The following is a 22,654-nucleotide window of genomic DNA, read 5'->3' as shown; positions in this document are numbered from 1 at the left end:
CGAGTGTAGTCGAGGTAAAGGAAACGTTGAACGACAACGTCATCATCCCTCATGAGCTCACCCTAAAAAGCTCAGCTTGCTAGCAGCAGACAGAAAATGAACACACTGGTTTGCAATGTGTACCACGGCGTCACGTCACGAGCTTCTAGAATTTTCTCTGGGAAACGGAACCATTAGGTGGAAGGAAGTTGCGATACCTTTGACATCTCCTCTGACATCTGTCCATTAGTGGACGTATAGGCCCTGTGTCTGTGTTTTTATTTCGGGGCCTGTGCGTAATGTTTGAGTTGAAGTTTATTTTTAAGTCTTCCTGCAGTCCAAAACAACCTTAAATCGGACCATATTAAAACATTTCATGACACATACAGGAAAAGAAAAGAAACGTGACAAACTCTTACCAACATAAAACAAAATGACAAGGAAACACCCAGACAAACCCAAGAAAAAAATGATCTAAACACAAAAATGCATCACAAAACATGACACATGGGTTTAGAGCTAACATCTAGCTCACAAAGACAAAGGAGAACAAATATTCATTACATTCATTACTACCTCTAGATAAAAAAAAATGAAGTAAAGGTGAGATTTGTGTTTCTTTTTAAAAAAACTTGCCTTTCCTTCGATAAAAGTGTATGTTACTTGGGAGATTATTCCATGAACAAATTGCTCTTTAAATGACAATTTTCAGGTATTTGGCTACTGCTAATTGGTAATGTATGTAATAACTAACAACAGGGATCGGGATCAATAAAGTATGTCCTAATCTTAAAGTCAAAAACAGGCATTCAGACAAGTGCAAATGTTGCAGATTACTCTCTGAGGACGGTCATGATGTCCCTCGACTCACCAATCTTGTCTTGTGTTTTTCAAACACCACCTGACGGTGACCGCCCTCGCTGACCCCTCCGGCCGACAGACTGGCTGTCTGAGTGGAGGAGGGGGCAGGATGGATGGGAGTGCCGGGGGTCCGTAGAGGTCACAAGGCAAAGATTGAAGGAGATGCACACAGAGGAAGCGGGGGCGACAGAGGGGGGGGGGGGGCGACAGAGACAAAGCAGCAACACCGTGGATTCAGCTTTCTTTTGGTACATTTTCACTCACTGGTGAAATAACACATAACACATAACACATAAGCTAAAACATGAACTGAAGTGGATAATCCCAATTGGGGCTGCTCGATTATGGGAGGAAAAAAATCATAACCACAATTATTTTGGTCAATATTGAAATCACGATTATTTAGCAGGATTTCTCATTGACTCTTGGAAGATTGTTGCATTTATTGAACTTAAAAAAACAGTGAAACATTTCAACAAATCAAGAGTGAAAACACCCTGAACTGTAAAATGTCCCTTAATACTTTTCCCGTTGAACGTTTTGAATTCTCCTTTAAATAAATATAACATAAAAAAATATATTAAAATGTTGGCTGAGTGAGTTTAACCTTCGGGAGAGGCCAAAGTGCGCGCATCAAGTGCGCGTGACATTCGGAACACAAGACAGAACAAGAGTTTACTTGCAAAACGTAACGTGCAAAATAATCGTTTTTGATATGGTCGCTAGAGGCCGAAATCCAAATCACGGTCAAAATTTGAACAATTGCAGCCCTAATCCCAATGAAGCAAACAGCTATGATAGAAGAATGAAGAGAAGAATGTATTATGTTTTGTTTATATTTCAAGACATTCATGCTAAATGATGATTATAAGTTTAATAGCGACAAATAGCCCAGCTGAGTCAGTCCATTCAATCCACCACTTTGGTCCCAATGGTAATAACTCAACTATGTTTAAAGCTATAGTGCGTAGTTTCTGTATCCCCTATGACGAATTCTAAGTAATGACAACACCACTGTTGTTGCAACTACATGATACAAGCCTTTCATAATCGCGCACGCGCCCCCACTCCTCCACACAGTTGCTAGTAGCAAAGGAGGACACGGAGGATTAAAAAAAACATGACGGACTCTTCAGAAGAGGTATTTATTTTCACTCGAGTTTCTGCGTGGGAAAGTCACCGGACAACGTCTTGTTCTGAACATAGCCGTGCTGAGAAATACAGAGAGAATTGTGTGGAGCTGATAATCTTAATTAGTTTTGAGGATGCCCAGAGGGTGAATCCTGCTGACTGCTGCGACTCTCTGACTTCTCCTCTACGTCCACCGTGAGGTTGGCATTTTATTTCGACTATTGGATGAATTGCCATGATGTTTAGTACAGGCATACATGATCCATTCAGGATGAACTGTGATATCTTAACTTAACTTTTTATCAATAGTAGTTAAACTGAAGTGTACAGTACCCGCCACCCCTGAAATATGATTGCACACTCCCAATCCATTGGGCTAGAGTGCTGTCAATCTGACAAATTTCATTTCCATTGGATCAGAGTACTGTCACTTGGCTGCCTGTTCTGCCAATCACTGTCTTCAGTAAATGGATATAGGCCTATACTTTAAACACACATTGTATGGCAACTGTGTACTTGATGATATTTGGAGGTAGGAAGTATTAAAGGGTGGCATGGAAATTTCCCTTTATGAGGTTTTCTAACATTAATATGAGTTCCCTCAGCCTGCCTATGGTCCCCAAGTGGCTAGAAATGGTGATAGGTGTAAACCGAGACCTGGGTATCCTGCTCTGCCTTTGAGAAAATGAAAGCTCAGATGTTCCGATCTGGACTCTTCCCTTTATGACGTCATAAGGAGGAAGGTTACCTCCCCTTTCTCTGCTTTGCCCGCCCAGAGAATTTGGCCCACCCATGAGAAAGAGAGAGACATCATGGCTTGCAAACAAGCAAAGCATGGCAGTTGGTCAAGGCCACACCCCCACCCTCCACCTTGCCCAAGGGCACGGGAAGGGGGGTGCTGAAGCACCCACTGTTGGCAGGAACTGGATTTTATCATTTTTATTTTTTAAATAATTACTAATTCGCTGTCTGACATTATTTATATTTTTGTATATCAAATAATGAGGCAAATAGCAAAAAAGAGTTATGGATAGGTTTGAATATAGCCTACTAAAAATTGTATATAAAAGTTATAGCTGCTATAGAGGTCAAAGTGAAAGTGAGTCAAGTGACGTGACTCGCTGAGAAGCGAGCAGGCTGACGTTGACTGGAACGTTAGTTGTAGAGAAGAATATGTCGCAGAAAAGGATACAAGATTTTGTCTTCCGGCATAGTAATGCGGCTAAAATTAGCAAGATTTCATCTGTAGATGTTACAGTTGATGTTTCCTCGTCCACCGCCGAGGCAAACTCCGTTGGGGCAGCTGAAGAGCATCTAGCTAACGTTAACTTTACAGAAGGATTCGAAAAGCCCCGTCAGCCAAACAACTTCAGCTGAGATGAGAATGAATGATAAGCCGTTTCTCGTGTCATTTGTTGTGTTAGAGTGCCATCTACTGGGCACAATCGGTAGCTAATTATCCTGAAATACGGGAATATGCTCAGCTTACCTACTGTTCACGTGTAAAAAATAACTACGGTTTACACGCTGGTTCAGTGTCTCCTGAAACTTTGGTTATTCTGCAAAAAGACTAAGTTGCTTTAAAGATAATACCGTTCCCTGTGAGGGCAATGCCTGTAAGTTGTTTACAGAAGAAACCGCTGTGACGTGGTTAGGACACATTTGCTGTGGAGAAGGCACAAGTTAGGGTAGTCACAAATTGTTGGCGAGGTCATTGCAGCCTGATTATTAGCATATCTTTTCAAGCCCAACATCTCTGGTGTGCTTTTGACGATCATAAAAGTAATTTACCTTAGCTATATACTGAAACAGGCTAATGATGTCAAGTGCGCTTCCGTGATGTTAGGGTGCTCGCAGTGGAGTCGGACTGACGAGTGCTGTCGCATAATTGTGGAACAGTGGAATTTGTGGCTGCCCAGGACTTTTCTAAAACTTCTCCCTCTCACCCATACACTGCGCCAGAATGGCGTATTTAGCTGTCAAAATACTTCAGATACAGTATTAGGGGACCACTAAGGCCTATATAAAAGAGACTTCAGATACAGTATTAGGGGACCACTAAGGCCTATATAAAAGAGACTTCAGATACAGTATTAGGGGGACCACTAAGGCCTATATAAAAGAGACTTCAGATACAGTATTAGGGGACCACTAAGGTCTATATAAAAGAGACTTCAGATACAGTATTAGGGGACCACTAAGGCCTATATAAAAGAGACTTCAGATACAGTATTAGGGGACCACTAAGGTCTATATAAAGAGACTTCAGATACAGTATTAGGGGACCACTAAGGCCTATATAAAAGAGACTTCAGATACAGTATTAGGGGACCACTAAGGTCTATATAAAAGAGACTTCAGATACAGTATTAGGGGACCACTAAGGTCTATATAAAAGAGACTTCAGATACAGTATTAGGGGACCACTAAGGTCTATATAAAAGAGACTTCAGATACAGTATTAGGGGACCACTAAGGTCTATATAAAAGAGACTTCAGATACAGTATTAGGGGACCACTAAGGCCTATATAAAAGCATCCAAAAAGCAGCATGTCATAGGACCTTTAACATATTGAACTCACTGTAGAGCACTTGTTGCTGTAAGAAATAAATTGTGTATTGCACTTTCAATTTGTTGCAAATGAAAACAAGTAAAATTATTAATGAATGTGATTTTATTTAGCAAAATTAAATGTGTTGTTCTATCCGATCCAATATTTCTTATATTTCTAAGCCGATTTTCTATGCTGTATCCTGATAAAACCCAATAGACACATAGCGACAGACAGCCATTCACACTCACATTCACACTTAAGTGCCATTTATAGTCAACAATTAACCTAACCTCTTCAGACTGTGAGAGGAAGCCAGAGCACTTGGAGAAAATCCACGCTAACACAGGGAGAACATGCAAACTCACATCAGATAGTGGCTAATTGCTGTTTGATCCTATGTACTCACTGTCCCGTATTTATGAGGGGGGGCCATCAGGGGCATTATTCACAATTACCTCACACACATACAAGTGAAATGCTCTCTCACACACACACACACACACACACACACACACACACACACTACTGAAACACTCATTTCAGTAGTGTAAATGAGAGCGTTTCAGTAGTGTATATGAGTGTTTTGGCATAGTATGTGAGTGTATATTTTTTTCAATGGTGCATATGAAGGCATTTCAGTAGTGTGTGTGAGAGCATTCCACTTGTATGTGTGTAAGGTAATTGTGAATAATGCCCCTGATGGCCCGTCCCATCATATATATTAGTGTTTAATGGGATGTAAAATGGTAGTTCAAGCACCATCCAGTTCAATGAACCCTGCTGGAGCTGGGCTCATACATTCTTTTGCATTACAGCCCCATCTGGTGGCTAAATCTTAACACACCACCAGTTCTAGAATCCAGTGGCAGTTAACTCAGCTCACTACTAAAAAAGCTCAGGCTGGCCCCTGACCTATAACTCCCTCCAGGTGACATGTGATAGCCCCTGCCAGTGAGTCAGATTAGTGACATCGTGAGTCACTTTTGACCCCATTGTGGCTTAATGTCCCTCTCCCCCATGGCTGGGTTGTCATTCCAAGAGGTCAGAGTCTCTGAGATTCCCTCATAGGGTATCTGTGGAACGAACTCAACGGCTAATGAATCTATGTTTTGTGCTGTAGTACTACAAGCTTACACACTAAGATTAACTAAACAGTGTAAAAAGGTATAGATATGTCAAAAACTTCACATAAAGTAATTTGTTTAATCTCGTACGTTACTCGAGTGTTCCATTTTACGCTACGTTCTACTCCACTACATTTCAAAGGAAAGCATTATACTTGTCAGATTAAATAAACATATGATGAGCTTATAAAATACAGCCAGTGGCTCTCAGCCTTTTTGGCTTGTGACACCTCACAAAAAAGAAGCTGTAGCTAGTTGGAGCCCCTCGTCACGTTTCAAATGTCAGTTAGTTTTTAGCAGTTTAGTAGTTCCACCCAAGAGACATCGGAGAATGTGTGGGTTACTGAATGTTACCTGAAGTTAGCTTGTACATAGATATGATGTGTGTGCGTGAATACATTATAGACTGTATGCTGTCACCTGTGTTCTCTCGAATGCCCAAGACAAATTTCTCCTAGGGAGACAACATTTCTTAAACAGGGCCCAGGTAGGTAGGTAGGTAGGTAGGTACTGTATTTTAATTACTTATATTTGCTTATCAAGGTTTATGAAACAAGGATATGATGTTTACATGCCCCAAACACAACTGTGATACTCAAAAACCCCAATTATACTCGAAAAACTAATACCCATGTAAACACACTCAATGTGCCATTGTTGCATTGCTACTGCAGCTACAAATGGACTTCAGTTTATTTAATATATTGGAGGTAAACGTCCGAATGAAAGAGTAGAGGTGCCTTTTTAGAGGCAGACATTTAAAGCCGGAGATGTGCTTACTAATACTTTTCTACTTAGTTTTAACTACGCCGATGGGGACGCATGACGGCTGCCTCGCATATCCTGCGTCAGGACAGTGGAACAGTGGGTACCTCAAAAAGTGGACAAATAGGCATCACACATTCATATCTTAAAATCCCTTAAAGTGAAAAGCTGAAGGTCTGTATGATTATGTTATTGGAGTTGTGAGACAAGTGAGATAAAACAATGGTAAGACATATGCAGATGATTGACAGATTTATTGACACATGGTATAAATCATTTGCATTACCTTTTTGTAATACAAAAAAAATAGGTGGGAATAAATAAAAAAAGATCCTGAAGGGCTACTTTTACTTTGACGAGAACAAAGCTGTGGATGTTTCCTCCTTCCTTGGCCGTTTGTGGTGGCAGTAAACAGTTTGGACAGTTCATGGCTGAAAATGGAAGCTAAAAGTGGTTTGTTGAATCCAACACTGCATGTAAAATGAGAATAACTACCCTGGTACGGTCCTCTATCCAGCATGTTTTTGCTGTGCAGTGTGAAATAGCCACACAGCACTTACGCTTGAGTCTGTTCCTCTTTCAGTGCTTGCGGTTGGCTCTCTTCGCTGACACTCTCCTCCTTTCTGTCCACCGCATTAGGTTCTTTCTCCTCTTCCTCCATTGTCAGTGCTAACCAGGACTCTTTGTGCAGCCTCTCGCTCCTTTCCACCTCCTGAACGCCGGGTGGCGATGTCGCCTGCATGTGCGCCGGCAGGTTCTTGAACTCGTCCTCGTTCACATCAAAGTTCTTCATCTTTGAGTCCAGCACCCACCAGCGGCCAATGAAGCCCACATCTAGAATCCGCTGAGGGAGCTCCCTCCAGCGCACCGACAGGTTGGAGCACTGGGCTTCGTACAGCGTGGCGTCTGCGTCGTAGTCGGCGCTGTAAACCAGAGAGAGGAGACCCAGGCTGGCGTGGCGGAGCCGGCCCTCGTTGCGAAGCTTCACTAGACTCTGCACGTGGCCGTCCGAGGTCCCGTTGCGGATCCACGGTGACAGCAGGCCCAGCTGGTTGGAGAACTCCAGCAGGGTGGTGTCAAAGGACGAGCGGTCGGGTTTTGTGTAGAAACAGGCCCAGGCCCCGCCCAGCAGAGCGGCATACACTGAGGCTTTGACCGGTCGCTCCCACGAGCCCACAACCACCTCCCGACATGCCTCTTTGTAGTCCGAGACCAGGCCGCGACACCACGAACCTACAGGGAAGGATGCAGCACAGGAAAGGATACTTAGCGGTCATTCACAACGGTCGGTCCGGGCATTCGCTGCAGAGTGGCGGTGTGGGACTGTCACTGAAAAAGCCCATTTGTGTGACATCCTGTTGTGTTCTTCAACTCCCCAATGTATCACAAGTAGACTTTATATTTCACAATTACCGCTTTCTGTCTGTTTATAGATCTCAACCTTTCAGACCCCACCTAAAAGCAGCTTAATTTCACGAGGAAAGAGAAAAAGAAGAGATGGAGAGACTTTTGTCAGTCAGCTGATCCACAAACTCCTGGGCAGTTTGCGTTTCGTTTGTTAAAACGTTCTTGTGGCAGCGATGGAGGACTCTCACACCGCCTCAAAACCGACAGACAAGTCTGATCACCAATTAAATGATTGGCCACCGCAGGGTGACGGCGGATTGCGTTTTTCAGAAAGTGGAATCTGTCTCACCTTTTCGCCGCAGGCCGCTGCATTTTTTCTCTCTCGATCAGGACCGCCACAGTGTGTGGTGTGAATCCAGCATTAGTCTGCATTCACACAGCCTGCGTGGGCCTTCAGACGTCGCAGAAAAAAAAACACAGGTCTTTCCATTCATTTTGAATGAGGCTAGTGTGTTTAGGCTCGCAGCGGGGGTTGCCACAGGGGGGAAGACGGAAAAAAAAAAAAAAAAATGCAGCGGCCTGCGGCGAAAAGTTGAGGCCGACTCAACATTTGGAGAAACGGAATCTGACGTCACGCTGCGGTGGCCAATCATGTAACCGGCGAACTAGTAACCACACTTGTCAGTTTTGAGGCGGTGTGAGTATCCCGTACAGTAAACAGGAAACATCACTGCCTCCATCACTGCCACAAGAAAGTTTTTAAAACACCGAACACACTCACTCAACTGCCCAGGAGTTTGGGTATCAGCTGAGTGTTTCCTGCAACAACAAAGCACCGTCGATCAGTCTCTCTCTTTCTCCGTGAAATGAAGCTGCCTTCAAGTGCGGTCGGAAGCGTCGAGATCTAGAAACGGAAAAGAGTAACTGTGAAATATAATACTTGTGCTACGTTGGGGGGTTAAAGAACACAAAAGGACGTCACACAAATGGGCCGTTTCAGTGACACTCCCACCACTGAACAACCCTGCGGCAAATCACTGAATTTATATATGATATTTAGTAACAACTAATCTCTACATAAGAACTAGTTTGTGTAGTGTAGTAGAACTAGGCTAAAGCTGTGTTCGAAACCCTTCCCTATCACGGAAATAGCGTACTCTAAAGTGTTTTCGCCAAACAGTGGAAATGTAACACTTAACATATACAGTATACACAACCTTTTACTCTGCTTGCTTGGTTTGAGGGTTGCATTAGAAGTATTTTTGTTTGGGTTTGTTTACATGATGCTGGGCGCGCCCGCCTCTGTCACACAAATGTCTGTTTGAAATACCTTCCCAGATCTACTGCGGCGAATACTGAGCACTACATCACAGCCACATACAAAAAAGAAATTTTTCAGTCTCAGTCTCAGTCTCGGCTGTTACCGACGCATCATCGGTAACAGCCGCTCTACGCTGTGAGCAACGAGGCTCGTGGTTCTCCTGCTTTCCAGTCCCGTATTAATTAACCACGTCAGCCTCCGGGTAACATGTTAGTCTTGGGTTGATCTGAAACAACTGGTTACCTGGTAGGCTGGACACCCAAACGTATTTATCACGTTTCTTCCCTCGCGGCTACGGTTATATTGACCACTAGCCTACAGCACGGCCCCCCTACGACACTACACAGGCCTATGACTAATATATAACTTTAAATAGTGACAATCTAACTCAGATAAAACTGTAAACGTACACAATTGCCGAGCCACTGAGCCAGGAAAAGTCGAATACAAGTGGTCATATTCTGACCACAAGTTCTGAATGCATGGATGTAATGATTTACAGTAAAGCTTCATTTTGTGTAGGCATGCATATATATATATATAAAATGAATAGTAAAACAGACCTCTGTGTTTGCAAAATGTGCTTGTTGTAATACAGTGTTATTTGAGCTTTGCTCTGAATTAACCAAGCATGATTGGTTATGAAATGATTCTATCCAAAGCGATGTTCTAATCAAACTCCAACACAAGCAACGCATTTTAAATTATTTAAGGAGCTTATTATTGAGCTCAGGCGACATGTTTCTCTCTGGGATGAATAGGTGCGCCCCTCGTGGACCAAATAAAAACACTGCCTAAGCCCAGGGTAACAAGTTGTTTTAGCTTCTCAAGTGACTCAGTGTTAGCAATTGTGTATTTTGACAGTATTGTCCGAGTTATATCGTCACTGTTTTAAAGTATGCATTAGTCATATGTGTAATGTTGTAGGGGGCTGTAATGTAGTGGTAATAAAGCCGTAGCCGCGAGAAAAGAATCTGGATAAATATGATCGTGTATTTTCTAAGAGTAGCCTAACTGTTTTATACAGTCTATGAAAGTAACCAATTGTCTCAGACCAAACCAAAACAAACTGTTGCCTGGATTGTGGTGTAGTTATTAATACCTCACTGGTAGCAGAAATCAGGAGTGTTTGAGTAGCTCGCAGCGTGGAGCTGTGGACGTGAAAAAACCAGATCGAAACCAGCTCAACGCAAACTTGCAATGACTGTATTTTGTTGGATTTATTTTTTTGTAGGTGACGGTGATGTAGTGCTCACTTATACAAATCGTATTCGCTGCAGTAGATATGAAATGCGATCCGAAAATGGCCAGCAACAAGAGGCAGGCCACAACTGCTGCGGTTAGGTAAACGCAATATACGGAAACCAGTTAGTTTGGAAACCAGTAGCCTGGTGTCCAACACTGGTTCAGCCGAGGACCGAGCCGAGGAGCTATCAAATAAGAGTTATGAGATGCAGCCACTGTTCATTAGGGTTGGGTACCGAAACCCGGCTCCTACACAACTGGTAGGAATCGGACCGGATTAGAACGCAAATTTCGGTTCCACTTACTGTGTCGACTGAAATATTTTCCCTCTGTCGCCCCGAAACGGACGTAAAAATACCACACTCTCTCTGTAGTCTATTTTGAGTTTCATATCTGAAACTTTGCTTTTTCAGTTTTCTTTTTCTTTTTTAAAAAATGTAATTATGGCATGGTTTTTCCTAGTAGCGTAGTAAAATAATATTTTTAATTTGATCTCGCTTCGTTTTCTCTTTGGACTTTCAATTTGAATTATGAATGAATACATCCTCCATACTCAATGATCTTTCGAGTTTAAATAAAGGTTGAATGAACTGCTGGGGTTATTAAGTGGTATGAAAACAGATGGCATGACAACTACACTAGCAACGTTAAAAAGGAAGCACCAAGCTACAACAATAATAATACAAATATCTTGTTTACCTCCTACAAACATCATATGACCATTGAATTGGGCAGCAGGATAAACTAATGTTAATGTCGAAAGCTAACTAACGTTAGCGGTTTCCCCTGTGTAACCTTAGCTACACTAGCTAACGTTAGCTGCCTCCGTTTCTCACCCGCTTTACTGTTTTTCAGCCTTTCCCATCTGCTGCTTGTGACCGGAGCTGCTGCTGTTTCTGCCGCCGCGCAGAACATCCTCCTCGCTACACGCAACGAAGCCATTTCAACGGGTTTATTCACTCGTGCGGTCACCTTCACGAACAAGAAACATGCTGGTTGTCAAGAAGACAGCTCACATGGAGCCAAAATGGCGCACCCGAAGGTGAATCGTTTTTAATCTTCCGACAGAAAACAAACAAAACAAACGTTCCGCTTGCTGTCACTTGAACACTTTCCACGCACTGTACATCCGGTAAACCAGATTACTGAATTGGTAGCACATATGTGGAAATATATATTTTATAAATTCATCCAATGTATCGCATTACACATTTTTACGCATTTACATTTCCTCATCTTTGTGTGTGTTTGTGTGTCTTTGTGTTTGTTTGTGTGTGTGTGTGTGTGTGTGTGTGTGTGTGTGTGTGTGTGTGTGTGTGTGTGTGTGTTTTTACACTAACCTTTAAAAAAAGAAGGCGAAGTTGGTTCACGTGACTGCTTTGTTTACGTGGTGACGTGTCCCGGAACTACGTTCTACCATTTACAGACAGCAGTTGCGCTCCTTATGAAAGACTGGCGTTAGCAGTGTATGACTAGTAGTTTTTTTAAACCTATATGGACTGTGTCATATTCTTACGTTAGCTAACATTCGTATCTTCAAACAAATGAGAAACATGAGTGCTTGTGTGAACATAGCCTAACGTTAGCTTAGCTGGTGTTAGCTGTCACAGCTTTGTGTCTGATACGCCATCATCATCCTAATCACCACCAGGGACATCCTGCTGCGGACAGGTTGGTTTAAGCTTTGCTGGTCACTACTCAGAGTACAAAGTTAAGGGCAGAATGGTGACATGTCTTGGGGACTTTTGGGATCACTGAACATTGAAGTGTATACGTAAAAGAACTTGATAGGTGATTGCTGTTGCTGTTTGATCTGTAAAGAGATGGCCTATCAATCAGTAAGGTCTACCCAGCAGCCTGCAGGTATGTGAACATGTGTTCGTCTTCTCCTAGGTCTTGCATGAGGTTGCTGTTTGATCACTGAAGCAATGGCTAGTCCTAATGATCTACAATTCCAAGGTAAAGACTGTCATTTAAATGAACCACTCTGCTGCAGTGTTTGTCTGTTGTAATTCTCCATCTGCCCGGCTTTGCTTTGTCCTTCCCTCCATTCCCTTCCATGTCTCAGTCTGTCATTCCTAGACTGATAGATGCATGGTTAAGGGTTTTTAAGCTAAATGTTTTGGGCCTTTTTTTTTCAGGCAAAGTGAAAATGATGTATTTATGTTATGAAATGTAAATATATCTTAAATCAAAATATAGTTTTTACCAGGTGTACAAGGATTGTGGACAGTGTGACTGAATGGAAATAATAACGATGCGTTTGTAAACCAAAGCCCTACTACAGACTATATTTGGATTGTATATATTCCATGATATAGGTTAATGATGAATGATATTTTATGGTACTTTGTTAAACAAGACCTCCAGTTATCACAGATCCATTATTTAAACTAGATGGTGAACGGTAATAAATAAATAAAAGTCCTTGTGTAAAACTGTGGTGATGCAGTCACTAACAGAATAACAATAGAAGGGAGTGTTTTTTGGACAAAGACTTCAGTTAATGATGGTTCTGCTCCTCTTAACAGTAAAGGGGCATTAGTGGGGGGGCAATAGTCATTTTTTAAATCGTTTTTCATGCTGAATAACTTATACCGAAGAAACTTATCAGCACATCTGTGGTAAAAACAGGATTTAAAGCAGTGCTTTTCCATGATTGTTTGTGGAGAAGCTTATTTTTTACAGATCTGTCGATTAAATCAACTAATCGCTTCGTCAACAAAATCACGTAAGTGTTAGTCATCTCTAAGATATTCTTTAGTGGATGAGGGGACATGAAACATCCGTTTATTTAAACTGAAACGGGGGGGCGTTGAACACCCTGTTGTGCGTGCAAGCGCTCTGACTTTTTAATTACGAGTTTACATACACGTCTCTGCTGATTGGGTATCACCTGTGACACAGCCACTACACGGGAGAAAACGTACCTCTAAGCCCGTTGCGCACGTTTCACACCGTTCCGAAGAAACATGTTTAACCTGGAAACCGTAGCAAAATGGTGCACCCCGTTTTGAGATTTAACGTGCCCCAAGATCAATTGCCTGAGGAGCAAGGAGACATGACATAAGGGAAATGAGAAGCACCTGGGCGGTCTGCAGTAGGTTTAATTTAAACCTCAGATACAGAGACCTCTAGGGGCACTTAGGTCATCTCTGCAGGACAGGACAGCTGGGTGTAAACTACATCTTCTGCACAACATGACATCATGACTTTGCGTAAACAAACGCCCACTTTCTTAAGCCAAGTGCCGTGTTATCTGTACGCATTCTGAGCTATCCGCGTGTATGTCTACGCTGTATACAGCGGATGTTAACTACACGCCACTTTCTAATGCCAAGTGGTCTGTATGCATTTTGAGCGCCGTATACAGCAGACGGGTTGGGTTTAGGAAAAGAAGAAAGCCACGGCTGGGTTTAGGAAACGTGACACGCGGGTGAGGGTTTAGGAAAAGAAGACCGGGGTTGGGTTTAGGAAAAGAACAAAGCGGCAGTTGACTTTAGGAAACGTGAAACGCAGGACACAAAGGAAATGTGACACGTGGGACACGATCCCCGGTCTCCTGGGTGAAAGTCCTGCGTTTGACCCATCCACCACCCCGACCAACCTTCCTACGTGGATTTTCGCCCTTTCATACTACTCGCTATGGCGTAAATTCACACGCAATCGCAAGGTAATGTAAGACCCCACCGGGTACCACTCATCTCCACTAAAAATAGGAAAATGAGGCTACAATTTGCACAAGCTCACCAAAATTGGATAGTTGAAGACTGGACAAATGTCGCCTGGTCTGATGAGTCTCGATTTCTGTTGAGACATTCAGATGGTAGAGTCAGAATTTGACGTAAACGGAATGAGAACATGGATCCGTCATGCCTTGTTACCACTGGGCAGGCTGGATGTGCATCCAACAAATGTCTGGCATCCAACGGAATGTTACAAACTGACAAGGGATACAAAGACGGGGTTTTCCCCAGTGTATTGCAAGCCTGGCGGCCCACCGGGCCTAAGTTGCCCCCCACCAGGCTTAAGCCATTGGGGGTAAAATGTAAATGTATTTTAAGATGTTATTTAAACTACAGTTACAGTGGGGCGGCTTTTCAGTGATACCAAATAATGGACGGAATTGTGAATTGGGCTCTACGTTAATGCTGCCATCAGTCTGGGACTGGCCCCAGCCGGGCCCTCGTCGAAAAAAAGACACTGAAAGAGGAAGGCAGCTCTTATGTCTGAAGTGCCAAAAAAGCAAACCGGTGGTGGCTTAGGAACGGTTGATCTGTAATGGCTTTTCTCCTAAACCAGGTCCTAACCCTAATTACAGTACCGTGGTTACCAAACAATTAAGATAGGATCTGCAAGTTAAGAAGTTTCTGTAATACAGCCCCCTGGTCCCCTGAAGTCTGGGCCCGTCGTAGCATCACCACTATTACTAACTGCCTGTGTTTGTTGATGCATGTGTGCAGAGTTTGAGGAAGCAGCAGAGCTGTTGTCTGCAGACCCGGGGGCCTCCACGCTCAGTATGTCTGCCTCAAACACCAGCACTCCAGCAGCAGCAACAGTAGGAGGGGAGGATGTGAAACTAGACCTCTCAGAGGATGAGGAGGGCCGGGAGGAGAGTTCAGAGGTGAGTTAAGTATCTGTGTTGACGTGTATGTCACCTAGGGGTGTAACGATTAGGGCTGGGGTATCGTTCAAACTTTTTCGATACCAATACCGTGACTTCGATACCGGTTCCTAAACAGTCCTTTTTTTTCGATACCAATTTTATACAACAAAAAAAAATAATTACAAAATTACACAAATGTTTTAATATATTTTGTAGCTCCTACTCCGTGAGCCCCGTCTCTCTGTGTAACTTAGCGTTTTTACTGCGTGCCTCTACGATGTGTAACGTTAGACAGCCAATCACAAACCATATGAGATCTTGGTAGAAGCATGCTGACTGACACTGATGAGATTTACTCCTTAGGTATTGAAATTGGCTATTGAATAACGAGGCATTTTTTGATACTCAATACTATAGAGGCAATTCGGTCGGTGCCTAAAAAGTATCGAATTGGGTACCCAGCCCTAGTAACGATACATCGATCTAGATCAATGAATCAATTAAATCCTTAAAGATCCAATATTATCGATACAACTTGAAAATGTCAATACATGTCGTCATCTTTAAGATGTGCCTTTATTTTGAAATTCCCACTTTCCCATTTTTATTCTTTTTATTAAAAAGAGCGGTTTGTTTTTAACTTAAATGTCTGGAAGAGCTTAGTAATGAAACGGTCAAATCATGTTTTAGTTGCTTTTTTTTTTTAAATAAATGTAACTGACTGTGTTAGAGTGATCTAACACAGTGAAGAATGATAGAATGATCTCATGTATCGTCACTGTATGGGTGGCAGGGCCCTGAAATGAACCTAATTGAAATGGTATCGTGGCAGACTGTGATATCTGTAAATGTTGTATTGTCTAAATAATTTGTGTGTGTGTGTGTGTGTGTCCAGCTATTAGGAGGACAGAAGCCAAGTGGTGGCTTCTGGACCTTTGAGTACTATCAGTCCTTCTTCAACGTGGACACAGTGCAGGTACGAGCCCCTCACTACAACTACACTCTTTATACAGCTGCAGTTGTTACTGACCAACGGATACAAGAGATTCTTTATGATAAACCAAGCTCAGAGAAATACATGTACGTATTTGATCATGACATTGACTTTTAGTCTGTTCTTTTGCTTGATCATGTGATGCAGGTTCTGGACAGAGTTAAGGGCTCAGTGATGCCATTACCTGGAAGAAACTTTGTCAAACACCACCTTAGGAGTAACCCAGATCTGTATGGTAAGCCAATTGAGATCTTCAGTGTATTCTATTATACATTCTCTTTTAGTATTCTTCATTTTCTCTAGATTTAAAGAGCCCCTGTTCAGATGGTTTATGTGCTATTAAAGCTAGATTTATAGTTGTGTGTTGTGGCGTGTGTAGCTGAGTCGTAGGCTGCACTAGTTGACGTGCATCGCCTCAAAAAAATGGAACTACACGCCGGGTCTGCAGCGGCTACGGAGATGCAGACCCGGAGAATTTTTCTTAAAAAATAACTCAAACCAATTAGCGTTTTTAATTTAAGTTAGGTAATCAAAGCAGTCAGTCAAAGTGTGTGTCTCTCTCTCTCTCTCTCTCTCTCTCTCTCTCTCTCTCTCTCTCTCTCTCTCTCTCAGGTCCATTCTGGATCTGTGTGACTCTGGTGTTCTCGGTAGCGATCAGCGGGAACTTGTCCACCTTCCTCAGCGAGCTGGGAAACCCCTCGTACCACTACAGACCACAGTTCCACAGAGGTCAGTCCTCCACAGGCTCTTTGATCAACTGGAAAACACTTTGTCTCAGTTTTACCGAGTCATGCTGAGTCTGCTTTCTGCTAACAACAGTGACCATAGCTGCGGTAGTGATCTTCTTGTACGCCTGGCTGGTGCCGATTGGCGTCTGGGGTTTCCTGACCTGGCGGCAAGGGGCTGAGAGGCAGATCGGAGGCTATTCCTTCCTGGAGACGGTGTGTGTCTACGGATACTCCCTCTCCATCTATATCCCCACCTCGGTGAGTCCATCGTGCATGTCAGGGTCACAATGGTCTCGCTTTGCCAGAGGAGGGTCTAGTTAGTCCACACAGCATTCCGGGATGGGAGAGAAATGTGCTCTGGTTTATTGGCATTTCTTTAAACCAGTCACAATCGTCATGGGCGGCGCTAAGCTCCGCACGGTGCCTCTGCAAAATAGCCTTGCAAAGGAACTTGTTTTGGTGTACGTTCAAAAGTAGTTTTCAAAAACTCAGATTGGACCGATAGTCTAGCTAGCTGTCTGGATTTACCCTGCAGAGATCTGAGGAGCAGTTAACCATAGTCCTCAGAAATCCACCGGAGTTTAAAATCCCAACACAAAGAAGCGGAGGGGTAACGGACATCCGGCGGAATTTCCGGCAGCTACAGAGCGATCCTGGATCAGCATATGGAAGAACAGGAAGAAGCCCATTAACTGCTCAGAAAAGTTGAAATTTGAACATCTACAATTCCATGACGACTGGGGGAAAAAAAACTCCACCTGCTGATATAGATCATTTCATGTGATCGAAAGCCCAAGAACAGTACACGCGTACCTTATAGAGATGGGTTAACCTAACCCTAGTCTGGCTCAACAGATGTACATTGCTGGGATAAAGCCTGACATCCTGCGCCACATGTCCTTCCCCCTTTGCTATCTCTATCTATTTTGCAAGGGAACCATTGCTGCGTCCGGGGCTTAGGTCCTAGGTCCCAGGCTCCGTATTATTCTGGTTTTAGAATCATTCTTTGGCCATGTAAACAGCACATTCGGAATATGCCTCTCAATCAGGGCTTTTACCGTAGTTTGTGACAGTTTACAGCCTCTTGCCTGTTTACAGTTAGCTCTGTGCGTTGCTACGGTTGTTGTACACAAACCAAGCAGCCAACAATTTGCAAGGCTGCGGTAGAGATGCATGCCCAAAAGAAAAGCCCATATTTCTGGTTGGATGAAGAAACGCACCTACTTTTAAACATTATGAAAGACTTGGATATCAACAGGTTTTTGCGCCGACGTTTTCAAGAAGGCGGTTGAAGGAATGAAAGAGGGAGGCTGTGTTCGCCACGGTCTAACAAGTTCGCCACCGGTGGAAAACTTTGAAAAAATCCTACTTTGCACGGCTGCATGTAAACGGGAATATTCATTTTCATTAGCCATGTAAACAGCTTAGTCGGAATATCGTCTTTAAGGGCAAAAACTGTAATAATATGTGCACGTAAACATAGTCAGTGGACAACATGTAACCCTGTCATCTCCAGGTTCTATGGATCATTCCATTTGAGTGGTTGCGCTGGACACTGATCGTGGTTGCCATGGTGATCTCCGGCTCTGTCCTGGTCCTCACCTTCTGGCCTGTTGTCCGCGAGGACACCAAGGTGATGGCGGTGGCGACAGTTGTGACCATCGTGGTTTTGCACACGCTGCTGGCTGTCGGCTGTAAGGTTAGTGAGCTCCTTGGATTGGCCCTCGTAATAGTTGGTAGGCTGTACCAACTGTACCGAAACGTTGCCTATTATTAAACTTTATATATATATTTTTTTAACAACCTTTTTACTTAAATTTTACGGGACTCGCACGCCACAACTGACGAGTCTGATAGCCGCTGGTTAACGTTGCATGATTGCCCACCAAAATTGAAAATCGAATACCTGACCATTGAACGAATATTCACATATCCGGATCCAGCCCTAATCAGTTGTATACATTAAACCTTGACGGACTAGTACACGTTTTCTCTTTTCTTTCAGATGTACTTCTTCCAGACAGCGGTCCACGTACCGACAACGGCCCCTACAACCTACCCAGTTCCCATAACAATGGCCACCAAAGCCCACTGACCAATAGGAAGGAGGAGAGAGGAAATGAAGGATGTCTCTGTTGTGTTAGGAATCACATGCAGATATTAAACCATGTATAGACAGGTGGGCGGGTTTAGGCAATGTTGATTATTGCCATTGTGTCATCTATTCAAGTGTGTGTGTGTGTGTGTGTGTGTGTGTGTGTGTGTGTGTGTGTGTGTGTGTGTGTGTGTGTGTGCTGAACTAGCACTGCAATAATTGTACATTTCTACTGTGATGTTTCAGGAAGTGGTGCATCGTATCAGTCTAGCATGGCTTCCTTAACGCTGAAGATTCAAACACGAGTTTAAAAGAGACACACTCATCACTTCTAAACTAAATACAATCCTAAAACAAACTGCTACCGATCATTCCTTCTTTCGAGGTATCAGATGGACAACGCTTAGAGAAAAGAGTTACACCAGGCTGTGGCATCACGTCAGTACTTCTTAATAAAAATAAATTCATTATTTGTTTGCAACAAAAGGTGCTTATCCAAGAAAGTGATGACAAAGCAGTTTGTGAAATTGTGCACCCCTCTCTGAAGTTGTTTAAACTTACATTTGTGAGGACAGTAAAACTAGGGGCTGCCGCCATGATTATTTTTTGCTTAAAAGAAGCTGATGATTATGTTATTGTTTAGTTCATAATGGAATGGAAAAAAACTGTCTTAAACGGGACTTTACATAGTTTGTTTGAACGGCTTTGTGACATGTCAAAATGCATTCCATAAAACGGGCCAATTGCCATCCCATTTGGGTATATGCTAGATCAGATCCGCGTCGACATAAAAGGATGTGCCTTGTGGCCCGCCTTATTTTGCCTCCAATTGGCTTAGCCTTGGATTCTTACCCTAACCATATACTTAAACCTAGTCTCGCATTGCCAGACCTTCCTCCACAGCGCTGCAGAGGAGGGTCTGGCTAGTCCACACAGCATTTTCTGGATGGGAGAAAAACGTGCTCTGGTTTACTGTCATTTCTTTAAACCAATCACAGTCATCTTGGGTGGTGCTAAGCGCAGGACGGTGCAGCTGCAAAATAGCCTTGGGAAGGAACTTGTCAACACGTGTACGTTCAAAAGTTGTTTTAGTTGTGGAACAAAAAAATTGGACAGATAGTCTAGCTAGCTATGAGGGACATCCGGCTGATTTTCCGGCGGCAACGGAGCAATCCTGGAAGTGGAACGTTGTGGATATAGACTAACCTAAACCTAACCATGTTGACACTTCCAGCAGATCCAATCTAGCATCTACCTTAAATTGTGTTGCCGAAAGTGTAAGAACATGTTTTCCCATGTAATCAGTCAAGAGCTGTCATAAATACTTTTGGTTTCTGACTAAATAAGGAATGACATACGAGCTTCAGCTGTACTTTGTGTTCAATGCTAATTAGCAAATGTTAGCATGTGAACATGCGCAGCCAAGATGAACATAGTACCTACATCACTAAGCACTACTACTAAACTGTCAGCATGTTAGCATTGTTAGTATGCTGAAGTTAACAGCTCAGTTGCACAGCCGCATAGAGAGACTGAAGACCCCTAAGTCTCAGTGCTTGATAACTGACATGTCTTCTATTAATCAATTAGCCTACTACAGGAAGGAAGCCATTCCAGACGGTAGTGCGGGGTTATGAATGCGTTTCAATCATAGACTGTAATGAACAGACTGGAGACGGGCTCCTGCTGATGACACCACTCCTGCCTGTAAGAAACACAAAATGACTCCAGTTGCTTTGATTGCATTTAGGAGTTATTGTAAATTGAGAAATAGGTTTATGTCTTCAGAACTATTTATTCCCTACTGTAATGCTGTTTAGGGATTTTTGTTAATAAAGTTAAGAGTGCTTCATCCCGTGTCTCATCGTTATTGAATGACTACGGTCACTGTTATCGATGACATCGCATGCCACGGCTCCATGGTATTTCCAGTATGATGTCAGGCACTTTATTTGGTTACCTACAGCGGTGGGAGAAGTATTCAGATCCTTTACTTAAGTAAAAGTAGCTAATGCCACACTGTAGAAATACTCTGTTACAAGTAAAAGTCCTGCATTGAAAATGTTACTTGAGTAAAAGTATGTAAGTGGTATCATCAGGAAAATGTATTTAAAGTATTAAAAGTAAAAGTACTCAATGCCGAAAAATCCTCACATTTTAGAAACTGGAAACGATCCAAACTGTTCTGTCAATCAACTAAGTGTTTAATCTGCTAATCACTTCAGCTGGACTTGTTTAATTTATAATAAAACTTACATGTGTTTTGTGTGCAAAAGTCTTAATTTGTAAAGTAGTAACTAAAGCTGTCAGATGAATGTAGTGGAGTAAAAAGTACAATATTTCTCTCTGAAATGTAGCGGAGTAGAAGTAGAAAGTGGCATGAAAAGAAAAGACTCAAGGAAAGTACATGTATGGGGTGCTGTTTTTAAAGCGGCTCACGCTGGAAATAACAGCAACATTTTGTCACATTTAGCTTCAAACAATGTTTAAAAAACTGGTATGGTCGAGGGTCACTTTTTTGCACATTTAAAACAATATTTGTCAACTTAGAGATATTTTAAATGGTTAAATTCAAATAAATGTTACACCTAAATGTTAAATCTAAATCTAAATGTTAAATATAAATGTTAAAACTAAATCTAAATATTAAATCTAAATGTTAAATCTAAATGTTAAATCTAAATGTTTCGGGTGAAACTAAATATTTAACTAATATGCACATTCAAAATGCATCTCGAAACATTTAGATTTAACATTTAAATTTAACATTTAGATTTAACAATTATATTTAACATTTAGATTTAACATTTAGGTGTAACATTTAATATTTGGATTTAACTATATAAAATATCTCTAAGTTGACAAATATTGTTTTAAATGTGCAAAAAAGTGACCCTCGAAAATTCATACCAGTTTTTTAAACATTGTTTGAAGCTAAATGTGACAAAATGTTGCTGTTATTTTCAGCGTGAGCCGCAGATGTTCAGCAGATTTTAAACAAAATAAAAAATAAAACATTCCGCTTAAAGGGTAACTACCGTTTTTTTTCAACCTGGATTTTCCTATGTTTTTGTGTCTAAGTGACTGATGGGAACAACAATCTTTGACACTGGTCCAGTATTAAGCGAGATCGCTGCAGTCGGCAGCGGCGAAACAAGCTACGTGTACTACAATGTAAGTTAATAGGGCAATTGTCCAGCTTGTATATTTACCTTCACAAAAGTGTTGTTTGCCACTGACAGGCTCAGATTAATATTCTAAGTGTCTGACAACATTATGGAAAGGATCCCTACAGAGATAGACCTTTAAAACCTCTTTGAGAACTTTCTGTTTAACCAGAAACAGCTCTGAAGTCGCTAGCACTAAACCCACCAGACTCCATTTAAAAAAGCAGTACATTTAGCGTGTATAGAGCCAACATATTTTCACATGTAAATTGGTAAACTATGTGTTTATTTCAACGAAAACTAGAGTTGTGATGGTTGGAAAAGAGGAAAGATGGCCTAAAACGGCTTTTCATAGTTTTATTTAGTTTCTGTCGACTTTGACTTTGAGTGTGTTTTACGATGCTAAAATTATTGTTTATTTACATAGAGTCTGGTGGGTTTAGCGAACGTGATTGGCACGTTTTTATGTTTAAAAAAAGGATCTTATCCTTTAACAGAAAGGTTGACCTCCTTAGAAATCCTTTCCATAATGTTGACAGACACTTAGAATATTAATCTGAGCCTGTCAGTGGCAAAACAAGCACTTTTGTGAAGGTTAATACAAGCTTTACAAGTGCCCCATAACTTACAGTGCAGCTTATTATGCCAGGCAAGATAAAGACACAGACGAAAAACTTGCGACTGGCCAATTCTCCATCGTATACGGCTCACCAAAAACATTCGTTGGCCACGACA

The 22,654-nt window shown here is 42.2% G+C and overlaps 2 protein-coding genes across 2 annotated transcripts; one reads left to right on the top strand and one right to left on the bottom strand.

Moving 5' to 3' along the window:
• Nucleotides 1–6,655: 6,655 nt before the first annotated feature.
• Nucleotides 6,656–11,378, bottom strand: timm29 (translocase of inner mitochondrial membrane 29). The gene is made up of 2 exons (XM_078269025.1): nucleotides 11,166–11,378; nucleotides 6,656–7,649 (listed from the first exon to the last, which is right to left on the bottom strand). The coding sequence occupies exons 1-2, from the start codon at nucleotides 11,269–11,271 to the stop codon at nucleotides 6,973–6,975; spliced, it is 783 nt and encodes a 260-aa protein (XP_078125151.1). The 5' UTR covers nucleotides 11,272–11,378; the 3' UTR covers nucleotides 6,656–6,972.
• A 347-nt stretch (nucleotides 11,379–11,725) lies between these two features.
• Nucleotides 11,726–20,604, top strand: yipf2 (Yip1 domain family, member 2). The gene is made up of 9 exons (XM_078269024.1): nucleotides 11,726–12,000; nucleotides 12,223–12,288; nucleotides 14,793–14,953; nucleotides 15,831–15,911; nucleotides 16,077–16,164; nucleotides 16,542–16,658; nucleotides 16,749–16,915; nucleotides 18,174–18,356; nucleotides 18,663–20,604. Exons 2-9 carry the CDS (start codon nucleotides 12,258–12,260, stop codon nucleotides 18,750–18,752), a joined length of 918 nt encoding a protein of 305 aa, XP_078125150.1. The 5' UTR covers nucleotides 11,726–12,000; nucleotides 12,223–12,257; the 3' UTR covers nucleotides 18,753–20,604.
• The last annotated feature ends 2,050 nt before the right edge of the window (nucleotides 20,605–22,654 follow it).

Source organism: Sander vitreus, chromosome 15 (genome assembly GCF_031162955.1).
Source record: "Sander vitreus isolate 19-12246 chromosome 15, sanVit1, whole genome shotgun sequence".
Classification (NCBI taxonomy): domain Eukaryota; kingdom Metazoa; phylum Chordata; class Actinopteri; order Perciformes; family Percidae; genus Sander; species Sander vitreus.
Note: the sequence above shows the minus strand (reverse complement) of the source record. Positions and strands in the feature narration are given on the sequence as shown.